Source organism: Mastomys coucha, unplaced genomic scaffold (assembly GCF_008632895.1).
Source record: "Mastomys coucha isolate ucsf_1 unplaced genomic scaffold, UCSF_Mcou_1 pScaffold14, whole genome shotgun sequence".
In the NCBI taxonomy this organism is placed as follows: Eukaryota; Metazoa; Chordata; class Mammalia; order Rodentia; family Muridae; genus Mastomys; species Mastomys coucha.
In genome coordinates this window covers 37,900,395-37,915,107 of record NW_022196896.1, presented here as the reverse complement: position 1 = coordinate 37,915,107, position 14,713 = coordinate 37,900,395, and the positions used below count along the sequence as shown (strand labels likewise).

Sequence of the window (14,713 nt, the reverse complement as noted above, 5' to 3'; positions counted from 1 at the left end):
CTCCTCTCTTCTCTTCTCCTCTCCTCTCCACTCTCTGTCTCCTCTCCCCTCTCTTTCTCTTTCTCTGTGTGTGTGTGTGTATATATATATATATATATATATATATATATACATATATATGTTTATATATATTATTTTTCAAAATATATTGTACTCTGATCTTTTGGATGTTTTGAGTAAATGTATAATTTCAATTAGGTTCTTAGATATGGTAGAAGTAGCACGAAGCTTGGTGATGAGTTATATTTTAAGCATCTCCCTAATTATTCCAGACTAGAATCTTATCAGTTGTTAATAGTCTTGCTGTCACATTGTAAACAAGGCCAATAAGACATCTTAAATGACTTGACCATATGGAAATGGAGTAGTTATTTAGTAAATTTTGGATTCCTATCTGGACGAGTTCAATACTGTTTTGGAATGTGAACCCTCAAACCCATGCTGCATTTCTTCCATCTGATCCTTTATCACTTGTTGAAAATCAGTGGCATACAGCATAAGATCAAATACTGTTATCTATAGTAATGAAATAAAGAAGAACTGGCCCCATGTCATGCACTGATTACCCACGATATACCATTGCCTATTGTCACATGATGGTTAACAACCAACAAATAGATTCTCATAAGAGAATGGCTATTCTAGATGTGATGGCCTCATAAGTCCCCAACATGGACAACTCTGTATGATTTGCCACTCTAACATCTATGGTATTTTAAACAACTCCATGAACTTACTCTCTTCTAAATATTCTTGTTTCTCCTTAACCATTTAATTAAATTAATAATGGGAGGTAGTCCTTAACACTATTAAGAGAATATTAGTTTCAAGTACACAGTAAAATAAAGCTTTCTGCACTGTATGCCTATTTGTATAGACAGGAAACAAAATCAACAGTTCTCTAGCCAAACTGAATTGAACACACAGCTAGTATTAGCTCTTGATGTTGAACAACAACAAAGTTTCCAGTGCATCTGAGACAAACTATTAAATGGAAAAATACATTTTTCTTCAATATACATTTACAATACATTTACAATACAATTTACAAATACATTTTCTTCAATATCATACTGATACTGTACTTGGCATACTGATGTGAAATGGGGAAGCTTATGACCCCTCTACCCTAGATAAAGAATTTCAAGCAACTAAGGAATGTTGAGAGCAGGAGAAATAGTCTTCTTTGGGGAGATCACATCAATTGGTTATCCAATACCAAAAGGTCAGCTTTGAGAACATATACTTATACTAACTGTGCAAGTTGTATTTGTATATTTAGAAATAAATAAGCACACACCCATAGGCACATACACTCACCAACTAAGAAAAAGAGGTTATGAATTTGAGTGAGAGAAGGATGGAGGGTACACAGGAGAGTCTGAAGGGAAGAAAGAGAAGAGGCAAATTATGTAATTATATTAGAATCTCGTAAATTACAGAAAGGATTTTGAAAAACCCTCATAAAATTAGAGGCACATGTAATATTAAAGCAGCAGCCATGGCCTGGATATGACATAAAAGCAATATAAAGGGACTTAAATTTTTGAAACTGAAATGAAAACAGTGATTAAGACTTCCTAGAACAGGATGTTAGAGATTCACTTGCCTCAGTACTCGCTAATTGAGAAATATTTACAAGATTCATAATGAATGTGCTTAGTCTGGACTTACACTGTGCCTTGAAAAGGTATTTGCAAATATGATGGTTTGGGGCCCTTACAGGCACTCAAAGCTCTTGGCCAATTAGCCTAATAACTTCATTTCTGTGCGGTTTTTGTTTCTTCCCTGTGGTCGTAATTTTGCTCATTTCTTCCCTTCCTGAACTGATTCTACTATGTCAAACTTTCAGGCATTTCTTCCTCTCTACCCATAATTTTCATATATTTACTTGGTGAATCTTTCTTAGTCTTCTTACAGATCTCTGCTAATATTTTGAAGTAGAACTCTGGGCTTAAGCATGGGGATTACTTAGTCCTATAAAACTATTCAAAACATTTAGAAAAATCCCACATCCCTGAGACCACACGGATGCACCAACATTCTAAACATATTGCCTTTTTCAGGACACACTTTCCTGCTCTTCGTGGCCCACATCTCCAGGCCTGCGGTGGGAGAAGCGGTGGTGTGACCTCAGGCTCATTCCCCTACTTCATGCCCGCTTCTCCCAGTATGTGCCAGGGACTGACCTGAGCCGGTGAGTTTATTGGTGGGCTCTATCTCTGAATAAAAAGGGAGGGCAGTGCAACCTTTCAGCATAATGTGCCATGCCATTCTTATTCTAGTATGCTTTTGAAAGTATAAAAGAGAGTTTTTAAAGGAATATACTACTACTGCAGAACCTGGAGAATATGATATATTTGAGGACCAAAGCCAGTGGAAGGCCTGATTCTGTCATAAACAATTGCAATGGATCTGGTATATGTAAGCCTATATTGAGCTTCATAGTTTTCTTGAGTTAATGTTAATAAGTTGTTTCATTTTCAAAGTAGTTGTATAGCTTGCACATTCATCCTTCTGAGTATTACTAAGAGTCTAACCCAGAGCTTCGAGTAAAACTTCACACCTGGACTTGTAGCTTATCATCTACCATTATCACATTATTAGTTTTGGAAATAAGTATATGAGTTTACTTTTTATTTTTTTTTATCATGCTCAATATTGCTCAGGATGCAGAATGGATTGTTTCTTAATACCAGATTTGGGGCTTTGTTGATTTCTTCTTTCTATAGATTTTTAAAATAAAACCTTTCTGTCATTTTTTTCCACTTATTTTTGTTTGTTTCTTGAGTCACTTGGTTTGATAATTTGTCCCCCCCCCTTTTTTTTTTTGGATGATTCTTGGACTGAGAAACCTTTCTGAAAAGAAGACTTCCTGTGTGCTTCCAATGAAGTCACTGATCAACTCACACACACACAGATCATAGCTAACTCACTGGGTCACACAGACTCTTGTCTATGGTTGGCTAATATCTCCTGCTGCTGAGCTCAGAGATGTTATTTATGTGGTTTGTGACATTGTCTGAGAGACATCTTCTAGGCCCACCAAAGTATGGGTAAGAGGAAACCCAGGGGAACTACCATCTTGTCATGTTTAACTTCAGTATCCCTTTTATTACCAAAGGATTTATAAGAAGCCTTTCCTGGCCTGGTTGGAGTGACTGCCTTTGGTCATGTGTCTTTAGTTGACTTTAGTTGACCTCATGAGAATCCAGTTTTTCCAACTCAGTATTTAAAATTCATTTGTATAGATAGTCATGTATTTTTGTCTATCAAATGATATTTTTGAACTGTGGACTAGAAAGGGGTATATGACAAAATTTCAAAGGACTTAGAGATTTTAAGTATTGTTTTGGATTGATTTGGTTTTCTATCAAGATTTAATGCTGGATATTTTTAATCTTGTGATATTTGTTGAAGGCAAGTTTTTCTCTATCTACATAATTTGAAAAATTTTCCACCTGCTTTTTTTTAAATTTTGTTTTGTTGTTGTTTCTGATTAGTGTTGTTTTGTTTTACCCTGAGACAGGGTTTCTCTGTATAGCCCTGTGCTTCCTGGAACACTCTGTCTGGAACTATCTGTACACCAGACTGTCTTTGAACTCAAAGAGATCTACCTTCCTCTGCCTTACAAGTGCTAGGACTAAAGGCATGTACCAAAACTTCCAAGACCCACATGATTTTTTATAGAAGCACAATCAATTTTTTTTTTGTTGCAAAGCTCTATATGTTTTAGCGTGAGCATATGTATTTATGAGTAGTTTTAATCCTCTACATTATGAATGATGATTTCCCCCTATGTATTGTAAAATATGGAGTGACTGAGTTATAGTCCTTCTTTTTAATGTACATAAATGTATTTCTTCTTTTAGCTTTTCTGAATTTACTCTATATATTTAACTTTAAGTTACAAGACAAAAGAAGATTTGTAAATTCTTGTCAATTTTTACAAAGCTTCTATGTATGTTTTTCTTCTTTCAAATCTATTTTATTTATATTACAATCATGTTAATAACAAGGTTGCTATTAATTCATATGTGCCTGTATATTTTTCTCTTTTTTCAATAATCTTAGTTTTCTATAAATATCTTTCCATAGTTGCATAAGTTTTAATCTTTTTATGCTCTTTGTTTTTATTCCAAAATAACAAATTTAATTTTTAATTAGTTTATCTAGTCTAGTTGCTTTGAATTTAACTAATAATATTTTTATTGTATCTACTATTCTGATATTTTCTCCAAAAAATGTTATTTTTGTGATTATATTGTTTCTGTTTTGAATTAATTGTGGTGTAACATTCAGTTTGAAGAAACAATATGTAAAATTTGTTGTACATTTAGCCATTTTTATAATATAAGAGCTTGTAAAAGTATCTTGTGATTCATGCCCAGAAACTTGACATTGATAGCATGGATATTCTATCATTATTTTGTGTGAATATTTTATCTCTATGGATAGATAGGATTTGTCTGTATATGTTCTTAAACATCTCTCTCATCCTGTAAATCCACTGTGGTCTTTCATGATATTCTTACATCCCTTCACCCTATTACTTTTACTGTTTCTAAGCCCCCACAATTGCAAATCTGTTTTTCATCTCTACTATTTTATCATTTGGATTTTATTCTGTTATTAGACTCACTTACCATGTAGCCTTGTTGGATCAGATGTTGCTTAGTATAATTTCCTGGAGATACATCAAGGTAGCTTTATTTTTCAAATGTTTATCCCCAGACCCCCTTTTTTCCTCTCAAAGTAGTTTGATTCATTTTTTAAAATAATGACCATTTTAAGACCTTAGGTTATCTGATTAACTTAATGTTAAATAACACAGATGGTATGAATAATGGCATAGACATTTGATAAATAACAATTTCTTTGGAAAATGGCTGGTTTTTCTGTAACAGGCTATTGAGTTTTTCTGGCATCAGTGTGAACACATTCCCTACTACTACAGGTTAGTGAGTTCACTAATTCTTGACATCATTGCCAGAGCTTAGTTTTGTCCCTGTCTTATCTTTCCAGGGGATGCAATGACATGCCTCCTGATATGCAGATTTTAAAGATGTGAATATCTTTGATTATATTTGTCAAGAGAACATTCCACTATGATTAAATGTCTGGTTTTGGCTTTGCTGCATTGTATATTTGATAATTTGCTAGTTCTTGCACTTTACATCTGTGAACTCTATATGTGACCAAGAAAAGTCCTTTTGCTCAACAAATTAAGTGTAATAATCTATTTTATTTTTCCCCTTAATTTTATAAGTAATTATTTGTACTAATTGATTTTTTTATACCTTAGGCACTTGAATATACATATATCTTTTTATTGCTGGACTAAATTTTATACTAATATGACTGTTTAGTGTAATATAATACACTAATTTTGTTTTTCCCTTGAGGAATTGTAGATTCTTCTAATACTGAACACTGCTTTTATTGTCTTTTAAATATTTTGTAAAATTTTAATGATACATATTTCAGTTTTCTCAAGCTATATTACTGCTTTCATAAATTTGTTTGAGTATACCCTGTTTGTAATCTATCTAATTTTTCTTAATTCTTCACTGAATTCCCAAATTTCTGCTTTAAGAATTCTTCTGATATTTGCATTATGGCCTATTTTAAAAGTGGTCATTTGTTTCATTTCTTTGTTTTCTTTTAAAAACAGGCAGTTATATAAATGTTTATATTAATTCTATCACATAATTTCTCTCAAGAGAATTTTGTGTGAGTTCAAATGACTATATAATTTATTTTCATAATATCTCTTCACAACAATGAGTTTTAGTTACTAAATCAATTATACTTGTTAAGACAGTGGTCACATTGGGTGGTGGTGGCGCACACCTTTAATTCAAGCACTTGGGAGGCAGAGGCAGGCAGATTTCTGAGTTCGAGGCCAGCCTGGTCTACAGAGTGAGTTCCAGGACAGCCAGGGCTATACAGAGAAACCCTGTCTCGAAAAACCAAAAAAAAAAAAAAAAGACAGTGGTCACAAGAAGTTACAAATAAAACATTATTCATGATAAATTTCTGTATCATTTCAGTTCCGAGAGCTAACTTACCATTCATTTATTGTCTCAGTAAAGACTAATTGAAAGCTTTCTTCCATGGAGCTCACAGTCTATGCTACAGAAATTATGACTATTTCCTCTGTGAGCATGAAAACAAGTAACTGTTTACAATGTCACATAAATATTTGCTGTGGTGTCTATAAACTTAAGATATTCATTTGTGGATATACATATACATGTATATATACATCATTGATATTTTCAGTGATGTAATACTTCTCAAATTTAATAGCAAATCACATTGTTTCCATGCCATTTACTGCCATGATATGAATAAACATTTCACAGTGTTATTTTTGTCATGGATAAATAACACTTATTTACTATGTGCTGAACATCCTGGTTCAGAATCTTTAAACTCTGAAACATGTCAGAATATCACATAGCACTGACAAGGGTGTTCCAAAAGGAAACAGAGATTATCAGAACATTCTATGGTTGTTTCCTCTGTTTAATCCTTATTTTCATTATATGAAAATATACATGTGAATAACCATGTGGATTTTAAAATGTAGCATTTATTCCTTTGGAAGGTGGTACAGGTGGAATCACACCCAGAGCTTCACACCTACCAAGCAAGTAATATTTCTCCCCTGATTTAGCATATTTCAATGAGCTTTAATGAAGCAGAAATTCATCAATTACTTTATTATTTCTCAGTAACACCATTTACTCAATTTTATTTAAACTCCCAAAGCTAGGAGTATTGAATAAAGTTCATCAGAGCTAGGAGTATTGAATAAAGTTCATCAATATTTCTACTTTTAAAAATAAAAAAAATACATTTTATGTATAAATGCATACCTTCCCATCCCTTTGTCTCAGACACAAACTCTTGAGGTATGCTCTCTATTGAACTTGCTAGCCATGTAGACCAGAAAACTGGGTCAGTAGTCTTTATTCTCTTTCCTATCCTCAAATTCCAATTTTTTGTCTGTTCCATAGCTTTGTTCCAGATAATTTGAGGCTGCCTCTTCTCTGCTCCCATTCCTAGGTGACTATGTACATCTTCTCTTACAGTCTTCTTTACTCCTATTATCTCTATGTCTCAGCCACCAACACCAAGAGGCTCTGTCTCTGCCAACCCATTGGCCACCCTAGCCAGGGAATCAAATAAGCAATCTACATTCTCCTCATTCTCTCTGTATTTTCATCCCCTGCCCTCTAGAAGACAACCTGATGAGGCTTCCTTTTACTCTCCTTTTTCATCCCATGGGGACTTCACAGATTCTTTTGGCAAACCTAACTATCCTTCCTCCTGTGAACTCTCTCATCCCCACACTTTTCTGGTATTCCTTCATGTCATTTTCTAATTCAGAGAAAACAATTCTACTCAGTACCCCAAAGTGACCACACTTGGCAGGGACACAGAAATATTTCCTACCAGATAACCCACAATTATCACATTCTCCTAAGATCTAGGGATGGCACCAGAAACCAAGGAATATAAAACACATTAAAGACAAGATCTGATATTAACACCTAGATATACAATCATCCCAAATCCATAGGCTTAGACATCACCATAAAAAGAAAATCAATTAACATCCCAGATGATAAGTCTTCACTATGGTCCAAAAGCTCTACCACAGTAGACCTGAGAAATGAAATACAGCTGAAACAAAAACCAAGAACTTCAAATTAGCTATAATGGATATATTCCAGGATATTAAAGAAGAAATGAGTATATGCACTAATCAAATCTATTAAAACACTAACAAACAGCAAAAGAAAACTGTTTAAGACATGAAACTGGACATAGAACCACTAAAGAAAAATCCAAACTGAGGTAATATATCCACCAGCAGCCACATGTATGAATGGATCTTCTGGAATGGGGTCAAGGTCCTAAATAATTTTGGGATACTGGAAATGTGGGAAGGGTTCATAAAAATTAGAACAACACATGGTGTGTTATCAGTCCACCATCATTCATTGTAATTCTCTTTGTTACAAGCAAATAGGTAGAATAGGTAAAGCAAAACCCCTCCCCCAAGTTCGTCAGCAACTTGGCCCAATCAGCAACTTCCTCTTCATTCTCTAGAGGCCGGACTTCTGGCGTAACTGGAATTTGGAGAGAGGCGTGGCAATTAGCAGGAGGTGGGCAGAGAGGTGTGGTTATCTGTGGCAATGCCAGGTCTGAAGAATCAACCCTCAGCTGTAGGAGGGTCACAAGGTAAAACTAGAAATTGAAAATTTAAAAGCATGAACATGCACCTTAGATTAAGGCCTCACCAACAGAATAAAAGAGATAGGAAGAGAACCTCATGCATTAAGGATAAGATAGAAGAAATGGATATAAATATTACAAATCTTGAAATAAGGTTTATACTTTAGCAAATATTAAAGACTATAAGACAGGTAGAATAACCACCATTGGGAATAGATTGTGCTTTGGTTTTGATTTTGCTCTTTCTCCCTCACATAGTCAAGTGGCCTGTCTGATACAGAGCACAGATTTGGGAGGAAAACTTTAAATAACCTCTAGAGGATGGTGAGACATAGCCCAAATCCAGAGCCAGCTTCTCATTTAATTAGAACAGAATAAAACAACATTTTAATATGATCCATACCTAAAAGACACATGAATCCATTTTAAAGGAAAGAATACCAAATCTGTGACAAGAGGAAGGGACCAGAGTAAGTTGCAAACAAAGAAGGGTAGAGACAAGAATTAAAAAAATGAGCCCTGGCTAGAGGGCTCTGCAGAGGATACTGCAGGAAGGAGTTCAAAGATGCACCAGGTAGCAAGTAGGCTGTGTGCACCACAGCTGTGCCTACTCCTCCTCTTTAATCTGGCTCCTGGTCCCACGTCTTCAACAAACCTATAGACAAAGAGAAAACTCAGGTCCATCAAACAGTAACTTAAAAAGACAGAGCATTCATAGTCAGGTAGCATTCAGACAAATAAGCATTTGGTGAACAACTTTATTCATATACTCACAGACAAATAAGCATTTGGTGAACATCTTTATTCATATACCCAACAGCCAATTTCCCTCTCAGCTTTTTCAACAAGGGCCAGCAATATCCTGGTGGTCCTTCCAACTCAGGAATTAATGCTCTATCCAGCATTTTCAGGAATCCCAAAGAAATGCGTACTAAAGACATACAGAATTCTTATCTACACCTCTGGAAGGTTTCTGATGCTTTTATTTCACAATCTAATTGTTGAGAATGTGCCTGTATCTCCTTCTAAATGCTGGGCCTATCCAATTTCTTTTTTTTTAATTAGATGTTTTCTTTATTTACATGTCATACAATATCTCCTTTCCTAGTTTCCCCTCCAAGGAAAAAAAGGGAGAGAGAAATAAAATAAAATAAAATAAAATAAAAAACAAACCCCTGTTCCCTACCCCCTCCCCCTGCTCACTACGTCACTCTCTCCTGGCATTCCCCTACACTGGGGCATAGAATCTTCACAGAGACAAGGGCCTCTCCTCACATTGATGACCGACTTGGCCATCCTCTACTATACATATGCTGCTGGAGCCATGAGTCCCACCATGTGTACTCTTTGGTTGGTGGTTTAGTCCCTGGGAGCTCTGAGGGTACTAGGTAGTTCAGGTTGTTGTTTATCCTAAGGGGCTGCAAACCCTTCAGCTCCTTGGGTCCTTTCTCTAGCTCCTTCATTGGGGACCCTGTGCTCAGTCCAATAGATGGCTGTGAGCCTCTAGCTCTGTATTAGTTGGGTAATGTCAGAGCCTCTCAAGAGACAACTATATTAGGCTCCTGTCATCCAGCACTTGCTGGCATCCACAATAGTATCTGGGTCTGATGACTGAATATGGGAAGGATTCCAGGTAGAGCAGTCTCTGGATTGTTCTTCCTTCAGTTTCTGCTCCATAGACAGTCTCTACAACTCCTTCCATGGGTATTTTGTTCCCCCTTTTAAGAAGGAATGAAGTATCCACACTTTGGTCTTCCTTTTTCTTGAGTTTCTTGTGGTTTGTGGATTGTACTTTGTGTATTCCAGTCTTCTGGGCTAATATCCACTTATTAGAGAATGCATACCATGTGTGTTCTTAGCTTCCAGGATGGAAACATTGAGGGACTCAAACCTCTTCTAAAAAGTGTAGTCATTAAAAAACCCTAGTGCTCCCTCTGAACACTGGAACTATAAGATATCTCAGCTTCCAGTACTCTGGGTGACTCCAGGGTCCCAAAGCAAGCAAAAAATAAAAAAGAAAGAAAGAGAAAGAGAGAGGGGGGAAGGAAGGAAGGAAAAAAGGAAGGAAGGGAGGGAAGAAGGAAGGAAGGGAGGGAAGAAGGAAGGAAGGGAGGGAAGAAGGAAGGAGGTGATCTGGATAAACACCACAATCCTGGGGTAAGCAAGCTTCCAGATATTATAAGTCTGTAGTCATTTAAAGATTCACCAGTCTAACAAAGAATAAAGTTCAATAAAAATGAGGTGTTTATTCACCAGGGTCACTCCAAGGCCTCATAATTCCTGAATGTAGTGCCCAGGTACTGCAATTAGAGGTTAATACAGGCAAAGAGCACAAAGTTACACTGTGTTCCCCTGTAAGCAGAAGGTCTTCTCATGCAAAACAAGCTTTTGTTTACAGAAACAGAAACAGTGGTGACCAGCAGTTAACCTTATGACTTACTCCCTTGCATAAACAATAGTTTTCTTAAATTTTTACAAGAGCAGGTAATTTCATAAGTTAATCCTTAACATTTAGAAGTCCATTTCTGCTCTATAGTTCTCTGAAGCGTAGTTCTGCTTAAACTTAGAAACCTAAAGTAAGCCATCAACAAATACAACATTAGCCCTGACATCACAACTGTCTTGTGCATTGCAGTTACGCCCTTGCCACCTCTCTTCACCTTCACTCCCCGCTCATCATTCTCTTTCTCCTTTGTACTTCTTAGTTACTTTTATGTACTGAGACAGCCATGGACCAAAGGGGAGGAACATTTGAAATGTAAATAAATAAAATAATTAATAAAATAAAGAAAGAAAAAAACAAACAGATAAGCAAATAGAAAAAATAATACATATTGAGATAGTGTGTTGGTCAAATAATGAAGTGTTGACATGATGATCCATGACCGAGGGATGAGTTAGACATTCATGGAATGATTTGCAAACTCTTACTGATGATCCCTTATTGTCACAGGCCAAGATTCCTGTGTTTCCCAAAATATGTCTTGTTTTTTCAGGTCATCATGTTTGTTTTTGGATTTCTGATTTCTGTGAGATTTATGCTTTCCCTTGGCTTCCCCACCATAGCCTTTCTACTGTGTAGGCTGAGGACCATAGCCTTTCTACTGTGTAGGCTGAGGACCATAGCCTTTCCACTGTGTAGGCTGAGGACCATAGCCTTTCTACTGTGTAGGCTGAGGACCATAGCCTTTCCACTGTGTAGGCTGAGGACCATAGCCTTTCTACTATGTAGGCTGAGGATCCAGGAGCAGTCTTGTTGTCTCTCATCAACCATTTTTAATTATGAACTTATTGAATGCCATCCGTTAGTGAGTCCTCATTCATCTGTGTACCTGAGAAGAGTCCCCATGTCATGCTATTTCCCTCATGTTGTAGTAGGCCTAACCACACTGCTTATCTACACATGATAACCACACAAACACTTGCCATGGATCTATGCCAGCTTTTCATTGCCTGCAAAGTGCACAGAACTTTCCTCAATTTTATCTGCCTGTTTTAAACCCATGTTCCTGCTTAAATATGTGCTAATCAAATCACAGTAACTGTGCTTTTTTTGCCTGATACTCTTGTTTCTAATGCATAAAAATCACTATCTCATTTCTATCTAAACCTCACAAAGTAAGCATAGTTATGACATAGAATCAATTATGAAGAAAAATAAGAATAATTAACTTCAATAATTAGAAATGTATGTATTTTAATGCCATGTTTTTATACCCAGAGCATAAAAACTATTTTGTACTAATATGCAGGTCTGGGTGTATAAAACTAGTCTCCTAGGTTTATTCTATTTGGGATTACATAAGATATTACATAGATTTAAGAATTGAATTGAATACTTTGACTTTACTTACTTAAAAATATATAGCTTTCATGCTCTTATTGTAGTTTTTGAAGAAATGACCATAATAAACACTGAGTGGAAAAATATGCGTTACTCTCAAATTTGTCCTCCTATTCCATAGGTAGTGATGCTATATACATAAAATTATTTTTTACATATATGAGTGTTTAGCATGCATGTATGTTTGTGTAGCACATGGATACTTAGTTCCCTTGGAAGCCAGAAGAGGGAATGTAGTTTACAGATGGTTTGTAAACTTTCTTGTGGGTGTTGAACCCAGGTTATCTAGAATAAGAGTCTTTGCTTTTAACTGCTGAGCCTTTCCCTGAACCCCATTTCAGGATATTTTAGGTGTCTTACTCACTCTTGAGTATTGGAGTAAAAGCTCATGGGTAGAGAGATGGTTCATCCTTTAAAGGCTAAGCTCACAACCAAAACTATAAGAATTAATCTCTATGTGTAGGTGAAGTATGAATATACATTTTTCATGAAGCACAGTTTTATCATAAAAAGATTGGTGGATTTAAGTATGAATTGTGGATTTTCTAAAGTGCTGCACATATCCTAACAGAGTTATTCTCCTGGTCAGGGCCTTGGTAACTCCAATTCATGTTGTGGTTTCATATTTCCTGCTCATTAAGCCTATATTCAAACAATGCTCAAGAAATGAACATTTTACCATGTAGTTCTTAACATTTGTGTTTGCAAATTGTATACTGTAAGTCAGAAGCTTACAAATGTCAAAATCAGAAACAGAATTATATACTGGGAATATTTGGCCAAAGGGAAAAGAATGTCCCCTAAGTTGAGGCTGTTCAATATCACATACTTCGCTTTATATCTCAAAGGTTGTCCATATTTAGCTGAATTTAAGAATGTCATCTAATTATTTGTAAATAGATAATATTCTGGTCATTTTGTTGCTTCACTTTAAAATGGATGTATTTATAAAGAAGATAATAGATTTGAATCTGGAAACTGATTGTCCTATTTTGTTAAGGACCAAGCTATAAATAGCTATCTAACACAATGTTTTGTCTGTTCTGTTCTGATGTATTCTTAGGCAGAATGCTTTCCAAGTTGTTGCTGTAGATGGAGTCTGCAGTGGAATTCTTCAGTGTCTCTCTGCTGAAGACTGCATGGATTGGCTCCAAGCAATAGCAGCTAACATTTCAAACCTCACAAAGCACAATGTAAGTACTGATTTAAGGAATAAATATCTAACCAGAAAGTCTTTAAGCATTTGTAGGTTTATTCAGTGGCATTTAACTTTGCTTCATCTGCTTAGTGCCATTCCAAGAACGAGTTTCCTTCTGTTTCCTGGAAAAGCTGTTCTGAAACACAAGAGAAAAATCACCTCAGCATGACAGACCAGGCAGAACTGACCTGTGAGAAAAGCAACTTCTTTAAATAAACATGATACAGAATTTGGCATAGAAGTGGTATGCTTAACTAAGCGGACCCTCAGCAAGCAAGTTGGTGAATTGGAAAGAAATGATCTTGATTTGTCTTCAGTGACCCTAGGACTGTGGCAGAGAAGGTGTGGATGAAAAGATCCAGGCAAAAGTTGATAATGTAGAGACTAAAGCTTTCCTGTGGTGCTCTGTGAGCACAAGGCTAGTAAGTAGCTGTCCTATGTGACAAGGCTAGTGAGTGGCTGTCCTTGTGTGACAAGGCTAGTGAGTGGCTGTCCTTGTGTGACAAGGCTAGTGAGTGGCTGTCCTTGTGTGACAAGGCTAGTGAGTGGCTGTCCTTATGTGTTACAAGAACCTGTGCAGAATGACAAAGCCTCTGTCACTAGAAACAGCTTCTCTCCTAACCCGTGTTTCTCATACCCTTCTTACTTCTTCCTCATTTCCTGTGGTTTTGTGGTCATCATGTCTTTGCTACCATTACATTGAAATAGTTTATCCTTTCTTGATATTCTAGAAAGATTGTCTAACAAAGTTTGAAAATCATAAACCAGGAAGAAGTACAAAGTTTAGGCTATAAAATGATTTTTGGGGCATACACAAGGACCTGGATTTGTACCCCGAACACATGAGAAAAAGCATAGTACCCTACATTTTTAATCAGCACTGGGGGAAAGAAACAATCAAATCATTGGCACTTACTGGCCAGGATGCATAGAGCATTTTGCAAGCATCAGATAAGTGGATGTGCTGTGATGATTAACAGTTGAAGTTGCTCTAGAGCATCTATACACACGCCTCTACACCTACAAATGAATAGAAGTACATTGAGACAGATATACCCACCCACTAATGTCATGTTTAATGTTGATAGTATTATAATAGATTGTTCCATTTTTACATCTATACACATATATCTAAACTTGTACATAAATGTACAAGCATTTACATAGAGACATAAACCCACTAGTGTCATATTATTTAATGTTGGTAGTATTATAATAGATTATTTCATGTTACATCTATACATATATATCTACATCTGCACATGAACACATGTACATTTACACAGATACCCCCACTAGTGTCATATTGTTTGATGTTGATAGTATTATAATAGATCATTCCATTTTTACATTTATATACATGTATCTGGACTTACACATTGACCCACACACATTTACACCCAAACACACACACACATACA

The 14,713-nt window shown here is 36.0% G+C and overlaps 1 protein-coding gene across 11 annotated transcripts in view; it reads left to right on the top strand.

Annotated features, from left to right (window-relative positions):
• Sntg1 (syntrophin gamma 1) overlaps nucleotides 1–14,713 on the top strand; it is a 713,733-nt gene that overhangs the window by 543,111 nt on the left and 155,909 nt on the right. For 9 of the 11 annotated variants that reach the window (XM_031366794.1, XM_031366792.1, XM_031366795.1 and 6 more), the window contains 2 exons: nucleotides 2,067–2,197; nucleotides 13,158–13,287. In XM_031366794.1, the coding sequence (XP_031222654.1) occupies nucleotides 2,067–2,197; nucleotides 13,158–13,287 (261 nt within the window). Of the gene's footprint in view, nucleotides 1–2,066; nucleotides 2,198–13,157; nucleotides 13,288–14,713 lie in introns of those variants that run through there. The other 2 variants (XM_031366801.1, XM_031366800.1) reach the window with 2 other exon arrangements.